Source organism: Calidris pugnax, unplaced genomic scaffold (assembly GCF_001431845.1).
Source record: "Calidris pugnax isolate Ruff unplaced genomic scaffold, ASM143184v1 scaffold27, whole genome shotgun sequence".
Classification (NCBI taxonomy): Eukaryota; Metazoa; Chordata; class Aves; order Charadriiformes; family Scolopacidae; genus Calidris; species Calidris pugnax.
In genome coordinates, this window is record NW_015090893.1 from 11,329,331 (window position 1) to 11,337,233 (window position 7,903).

A 7,903-nucleotide genomic window follows, 5' to 3' on the forward strand; every position below is an offset into this window, starting at 1 on the left:
CGCCCGGCGGGGAACCCTTCCCGGCCATGGTGCGCTGCTGAGCGCGGCCCCCGGGGCCAACGGGGCGGACCATGAACCTGGTGGGGGGCTACCAGCACCACCACCACCACCACCATCACCACCACATGCTGCACGACCCTTTCCTCTTCGGGCCGGCGGCTCGGTGCCACCAGGAGCGAGCCTATTTCCCCGGTTGGGTGCTCAACCCCCCCGAGGTCACCCCGGAGCTCCCCGGGCAAAGTCCAAGCTACGGTCCCGCCGAGTACGGCCCGGCCGGCCAAGGGAGGCTGGAAGCTCTCAACGGTCGCCTGGGACGGAGGAAAGGGGTCGGGGGACCCAAAAAAGAACGGCGGAGGACGGAGAGCATCAACAGCGCCTTCGCCGAGCTCCGCGAGTGCATCCCCAACGTGCCCGCCGACACCAAGCTCTCCAAAATCAAGACCCTGCGCCTGGCCACCAGCTACATCGCCTACCTGATGGAGGTGCTGGCCAAGGACAGCCAGCCCGGGGACACCGAGGGCTTCAAAGCCGAGCTCAAGAAGGCCGACGGGAGGGAGAACAAGAGGAAAAGGGAGACGGTAAGAAATTCCCGGGCCGGGAGCGGGTGGGGAAAACCCCGGGGTTGGGGGGGGGGAAAAATAAATCTTCCCGGTGCCGCTGGAGCTTTTTTTGTTTTCCAGCTTAAAAATTAAAAAAAAAAAACACCAAAACCCAAACCCAAACCAAAAAAAACCCAAACCCAAACCAAAAAAAAACCCAAACCCACCCGTTGGGTGCAGCCGGCGGAGAAAAGCCCACCCCGACTTGCTCGGAGGGATCCCGACGGGTCGGGCGGGTTCTCGGGCGCTTTCCCCGAGGGATAAACCCCCGGGACCGGCCGCGGCGGAGCCTCCCGTCGGTTCGTCCTTCCCCTTTCCCGGCCGCTTTCCCGGGTGCGTTTCGGAGCGAAGGCGGCCGCTTCTCCCCCTGCCGCAGCGGGCGGAGATGGAGGGGGACACCCCCCAAAAAACCTCTTTATCCTCGGGCTGATAAAAACCGCTCGGAGCCGCGGGGCTCGGCTGCAGCCCCGGGGAGGGACGCAGGGTGCGGGCGGGCGGCGGGAGCCCTCCCCGGGCCCTCCGCTCGGTTCCTGACCGTTCCTTTCTTTCCCCCCCACTCCCTTCTCCCCGTCTCCTCTCCCGCAGCAGCCCGAGGTCTATTCGCAGCCTTTGGGCCACGGCGAGAAGAAGCTGAAGGGCCGGACGGGTTGGCCCCAGCAGGTCTGGGCTCTGGAACTGAACCCCTGAGGGCTGCCCCCACTTCTCCCCCTCCATCTTCCCCGGCCCCGACGGCTCTTCCCCGCTCGCCCTTCCATGTGCAATGTCGGGGAGAGCCCGGCCCGGCTCCCGCAGCGCATCCAGCCGCAGGATGCGGGTACCCGGCCCGGTTCCCCCCCACCCGCCGAGACGGATGCTCCGCGGGAGACAAGCGAAGGGCGCCTTGCGGGGCCGGATCCTGCCCGCCCCGTCGGGGGCCGTTTCCCTCCTCGCCCCCTTTCCCCGTTTGCAATACTCGTTGCTCCTTCCCTTTGGCAGCAGCGACCGGCGGCTCCCGCCTTCCCGGGCCGGGCTGAAACGGTTGGATTCGTTTTTGCTGTTGTAAATACGAGCCCTTGTCCCCCGTTATCCCCCGTTATCCCCCGTTATCCCCCGTCCGCTGCCTGACCGACGTGTGGCTGCGGTGAAACTACCTAGAGGTGCATTTGGGAACACTCCTGTGCCGGGTTTTCTACCTCAGATCTGCATGACCACTTCCCGAGGGACCGGGCGCGCCACACCACATATTTAAAACGGAATAATTAAAAAAAAAAATTAAAAAATAAAATAAAAAATTAAATACAATAAAATTTTAAACTTTATGCAAACAGCCTCGGGTCCGACCCTTCCGCCTTCCCCTCCTCCTGAGATCGCGCTGCTGCGGCCGGGTCCCTGCCCTCCTGCCCGCACTAAGGGATTAAGGAATCCCCTGAAATCAGTGTCCTGCAGTGGTGCTGGATCCATTAGAGGGAATTCCCTCCCCTGAGGCTCGGGCAGCTCCATGGGATCCTCTGGGACTCCTTTATACCATGCTTGCTCACCCCAGGACGTCGAAGGGCTCTTCGAGTGCGTCCCCACAGCCTGCCCCAGGGCACAAACTCTGCCCCTGCCCTACAACCCCTTCTCTCCTGACCCAGGAGACCCACCAGAGGGACCGGACTTGTATTTAGCTTGGGGGAAGAGGGCAGGATCAGGCCTTTACAGCAACGGGGTGGCACGAGCACCGTAGAACTGTGGAGTCTCAGTTTTATGGCTGCCACGCAGGGAACCAGGGCTCGGGTCCCCTCCCTGTCCCAGGCAGCTCCCCTGCGCGGCTCTGGCACCAGCAGACCTTTCTCATGGGGATCCCCTCTTCGGATCTGCCTCGGCCACACTTTGCAGGAATAATGTCCCCTCCTCACCATCCGAACACAACGAATACCACCAGCCTCAGACACACCGACACTCACGCATCCCAGAGTCATCTCTGTCCCCTCTCAGGCAGAAATCCTTAATAACCTTTAATAATTAAAGCCGAATCCTCCTTCCTTTTTTCTGTGCACACACAACTCTGCTACTGAAGGGGGGTTTCCAAGAAGTGTGTGCAGGAGCTGAGGGCCCCATCCTTCCCTCCCAGCCCGGCCACGCTGCCGTTCCCAGAGATGCCAGGAAAAACCCCAACCCTCAGCCGGGGGAAGGAAAACTGAGACCGGGAAGAGTCGTTCGTTATTGTAGGGTTAACCTGAGGGCTCAGCCGGGAGCATTACATTTTCTGTTTTAAACCAAGCTTTTCCTTGCAACTACAGGTATAGAAATAAGGATGAAACGGCCGTAAATCGCTGACACGTCGATCAATTTGTGCATGAGCAGCCGCACGCAGCAGAAATACACCCGCTCGCCCCTGAACACCCGTGGGGTTTATAACCACTTTATGCGTGCATACAAATACTGATGGACAGACACAGAAATATTTCGGGGGTACAGCCGGCATAATTAAAGCTTGCAGAGTGATTAGGCTGTGTGAATCAGCCTTCCCTTGCTTCGGAGCCGCTGCACGGCTTCCTTCCCAGCCCCTGGTTTGTTTTCTGATCTCTTTGAGTGAGGCTGAGATGAAAACTGACTGCCTGAGCAGAGCAATGCCCTCAGTGCTGCTGTTTCGTTCAGGCTATAAAAAGTTTAGCCCAGCACCAAGTCCGTGAGTGAAGCTAGAATAGGGTTTTTCTAAAATCAAACACATTCAAGGAAAAAAAAAAAAGAAAAAAAAATTTACAGAAAATCAGCCCCAGATATCCTATTAAATGGCTCCATTTCAGAATTCCTTAACGGGCTGGATTTTTACAGGAAAGCTCCCAAGCCATCACTAACACCGTAATCCAGCGCCCCATAAATGTGTCCAACCCCAATCCTGGTGCCATGTGCCAGCCTGTATCCCTGTATCCATACGGCACCAGTCGGGACATCGGATGATGGAAAGGGTTAAATGGGAAGCTGGGACTTTCTCTGCTGTGTAAGGCAACAGGGACACTCCAGGAGCCGGTGTCCTGAGTCCGGCACAGCGGGCTCTGACTGGAACATCATTTACAGCCTGGTGACCCTCCCCTGCCCTGCCAAAAATCTCTGGTGGTTTTTCTTGTGGATTTCCACCTTTTCTTCTGGGAAGGGGGCACCCTGCGCAGCCAGTTTCTGGTGGTGGTCCCCGCTGGCTGCAAACCCCTGGGAAAGGTGTCCCCGGCACCAGCCTCCCTCTCTCCTTCCTGATTTTCCCAAGTGAAAATGCTCCCCATTTCCAGGTCTGCAGGGGGTTTCCCTGCCCAGCAAGGGGATTTTCCCACAAGTTTGGCTCTGCGTTTTGAGGGAGAGTGGGTGAAATAAAAATACTAAACCTTTCCTGTACCCTGGGGCTTCACTGCTCCCCAAAACTCATGCTTGGGAGGGGGTGTATTTGCAAGCAGGGAGCTCCGTCCCCGCCACAGCTCGGCACAGGCTGGGGTCTCGATGCTGGTCCCAGCCTAGGAGGGGGTCACCCCCTTCACCCCCAAAGGGAGAGGAGCTGCAGGGAGGTGGGGGAGCCCTGCACAGGAGCAGCCTCTCTTCCCCAGGCAGCAAACCTGAGCGATGGGGAGAGGCAGCCTCCGGCAGGCAGCGACACGGCTCCCGGTGCCGGCTGCGCCCAACCTGGCTTGAAGAAGAACAGCTTGGCCACCAGCTTGGAATTTTTGGCAATGTGAGAGCCTAGCTCACCAGCCAGGGGAGGTGGCTCTGTACACACACCTACAGCTCGACCTTGCCATGAACTTGGTGCCGTTAGGAAGCAGCACGCTCCTGGCACGCAGGATTGACTCCGCGGTTGCCCCGCACAGAAGCACACGCACGCAGGGATCGCTTGGCCCCGGGGGCAACATCATACGTGCTGTGTCCCCTGCTGCTGAAATCCAGCCACGAGGGACAGTGGCAGGGACCCAGCCACCCTCCTGCCTGCCCTGCCTGGCCCCTCGCCCTCCTGCCTGGCCAAGGGGGCAAGTGTTGGGGGCAGAGGGGCTGTCAGGCACTTCCCACCCCACTCTCTGCACCTCTGGGGTTTGGCGTGCAAAGAAATGACTCCTCTTTTTTTTTTTTTTTTTTTTTTTTTTTTTTTTTCCCCTTTTTTTTTTTTTCCCCCCCCTTCCTGCCAAGCCCAGACCCCTGCTTGTTGTTGTTGTAGGTATTTATGGGCCTGTTTATCTGATCTCGGGGGAGCCTATTCTTATCTCAGAAGCAGCAAGGGAAGGGTTACACTGGACAGCTCGGTAGACAGTATGGAGCCAAATAAAATACCAATCTGCCAAAAAAAAAAAAAAAAAAAAAAAAAAAAGAAAAAAAAAAAAAAAAGGAAAGAAACACCCAGCCCCAGCCATCCTCTCACCCAGAAGCATGAGGGTACCTGGAGCAAACCTGCAAGGCCTGGGGAGTGCTCGATATTCCTGCACAGCTCCACTGCCCTGCTCCCTGGGCTGGATCCTGGAAGGGACCCGGCTTTGCAGGGATCCAACACCACCTTCTCCGGGCAGAGACACTCGGGCAGCAGCCCCGAAATGGGCACGGTCCAGGCTGTGGGCTGGGAACCAGCTCAGGATGTGTCAGCCCCCAAAACAGCTGCTGGTTTCAGGAGAACAGCAACAAAACTGGGCAAGAAATGCCCCGGCAGCCAGCAGAGGAGAGCGTGGTTTAGTGTCACTGAAAGAGGGGAAGAAAAAGACCTTTTTTTCAGTTTCAGGTGGGTGGTTACAGCAGTTCAGCCGTGATGCTGCTCTTGGGGTGAGGAGGGAAATGTCACTGCTCGGGGTGAGAAGCAGAGCAGGTCCCCAGCCCGGCAGGGACTCGCTCAAGGTCGCCCCAAAGGTCATGGCCAGGGCCAGGGCTGCTGCCTCCCATCAGGGGGCCCCTCTGGCCTGGCCCCAGCCGGTGACAAGGGGCAGGGGGAAGGCATGGGGCAGGGGGGAAACCCCCTGGACACCATGGGGACCCCCATCGCTGCTTTGGCCTCTCCGGAGTCCAAGGGCACAGCTGGGGCTGGATGGGATGGGGTTGGATGGGATGTCCTCTCCTGCCATGCCAAGCAGGGGGGCAAGGGCAGGCTCATGCCAGGGGTCCCCCCACAGTCCTTGCCCCCTTCCCCACCCCACACCCCACTCTAATTACCCACTCTTAAGGAAGCGCCTGATAATTCTGACCATTTAAGGTAGCCCCAGCCCCTCTCAGTAAGGGTAATTGGGCCATAATTTGTTTTCGGTGTCAAGATGGCGTCAAAGATAAGACAAAAATCTCCAGGTTTGGGGGCTAAAGAGACAGGAGAAATCCTGACCCGGGGCCGACCTCGGAGGAATGGCCACAAGCCCCAGTGAGTAACATGGCAGGTGAAAGATTTACTGCCAGGGGAGCTTTTTGATCCTCTCCCAACACTTGGAGCCTCTCAGCCCAGTTGCTGGCTCCCAGGTTAGACTGTCTCCTGGGAGCACCACTCAGGTGGGGAGGGTTTCTGTCCAACAGAGGCCCCCTCAGCTTCAAAGTTCATGACGTGTAATAGTTCTTCCTCAAATCTCTAGGCTTCTGGAATCATGCAAGTCACAGACCCATCTAAAGAGATTTCCAATCCATAGCTGTAGAAATGACATCCAAGCGTAGGAGGACTCTGATGCCACAAGGCAGATGAAGGTTCTGACTTTTTTTCTTTTGTGTTTTTAAAACAAAGTCAAATTCTCAGAGGTTTTGCCCCTATGGCTGTCCCTGTTTGGGGACTAACACTGAGCTCTACCCAGAGTTTATTTCTCCATGCAGCTGCCTGCGCTGGGAGAAGGCCAAGAGCGCTGCACCCTGGGCCAGCCTTTCCAACATCATCCTTCAAATATCATCCACCCCATGCCCCTACCTCTCCAAAGCCAACCTTCGTTGCTCCACTCCATGAAGGCCCTTTCCCTGGTGCAGGGTGTTGAGGGAAGTGAGTATTTATTCCTCTCACAAGAGTCACATGCTTGGTGTAGGGTTAGCAAAGGTGCTCACCATGGCTTTCTGAAGAATGACCCGTTCTTGTTCTGCTCAGTGGTGGAGCAATCCCATTAGCAAGCATCTTCTCTGGCAGCAACAAAACTCTACTGCCAGTTTCCCACTGATCTTCTCCCATGACATCTCGTTACAGCCCTCAGGTGAAGCTGGATGGTGTGGGGTGGCACAGCAGCCCACTTGCAGATCCAGGATGGAAGCTGGCTGGGAGCTGGGGCTATCTGGTGGAGGATCAGTGCCCTACAGCTCAGGGCAGGGGGTAAAAACAGCCGGGCACGTTGTTCAGCAGGACTCCATGCCACTTCCATAGCTGTGTGAAGCTGGACAAGCTCTGTCTCGCCTGGTGACTCCATAGCTAAAGCTCAATAGCAAACATGGAGCTGCTGCAGCTCCAGGAGCCTGTGGATCAGAGGGGCCAAGGAGCCAGATGGACCTGCTGGAGCACAAATGGGAAGTGCAGGCTGGTAGGAAGGTATTTACTGGTGAGAGGAGAGCGAGACGGGCAGTTACCCAAGAGGCTTGAGCCGAGGGAGTGCGAGGTGAGAGCACACACTTGGAGCCTTGCCGATTCCCTGCGAAGGGAAGGTCCTTGCTTGCAAAGTTTCCTTTTTTTCCTTGTTCTTTCGCATGAGGAATTCAGGTCCTGACCACCCTGAAACGCTTTACAGTAACCAGAGAAGTAGGGGAATTTATGGCGTCACCAGTGGCTGAAAGCTGAGGAATTGAGAGGAAAAGGGATTTTTTTTTTTTTTTTTTTAAAACTTTAGACTGCAGCTACCTTGACAAAATTCTCATGGCCTGTAACTGACCCGCAGGAGCAGCCGGGGGGGACGTGGGGGCCGGAGCAGGCTGGTTTAATTGCCTCGGCCGGGAGCTCCTTCCCAAAGTGAGAAGCTGGAAGGAGTTAGAGCTATCACACCGAGCTTGTGTCAACCCCCTCCTGCTCTGCTCACCTTCACTGGTCAGCTCTCGCTGCTCTGGCCCTGTGTCTGGTGGAGAGAAGAAGGGCAGGCTTTGAGCTGGAGCTCCTCAGCTTGACTCCAGCTGGAGCCTGCGCTGCTGCTGTGTTCAACGACTCACCCTACAAAACCTCCAGGAATCAAGCCAGCTGCTCAACCCACACAATTCCACACCCAATGCCCTTTTAGGCTCCTGTTTCCAGGAATGTGGCATAAAGAGGTGGGAATACCCTTGTGGAGATACTTTCCTTGGCCTGCTTTGGAGACTGCATGAAAGACTTGGAGGAGATGAGTAAGAGGGAGGAGTGGGGAAAACAGGATGAGGAAAAGGAGGGAAAGGAAGAGGCTAAGGGA

The 7,903-nt window shown here is 56.8% G+C and overlaps 1 protein-coding gene across 3 annotated transcripts in view; it reads left to right on the top strand.

The window, feature by feature from the left end:
• Window positions 1-1,903, top strand: part of HAND1 (heart and neural crest derivatives expressed 1) — a 2,343-nt gene extending 440 nt beyond the window's left edge. Inside the window, exons 2-3 of one of the 3 annotated variants that reach the window (XM_014947811.1) lie at window positions 30-578; window positions 1,185-1,903. In XM_014947811.1, the coding sequence (XP_014803297.1) occupies window positions 72-578; window positions 1,185-1,286 (609 nt within the window). In that variant the 5' untranslated portion in view covers window positions 30-71 and the 3' untranslated portion in view covers window positions 1,287-1,903. Of the gene's footprint in view, window positions 1-10; window positions 579-1,184 lie in introns of those variants that run through there. The other 2 variants (XM_014947810.1, XM_014947812.1) reach the window with 2 other exon arrangements.
• Window positions 1,904-7,903: the final 6,000 nt, after the last annotated feature.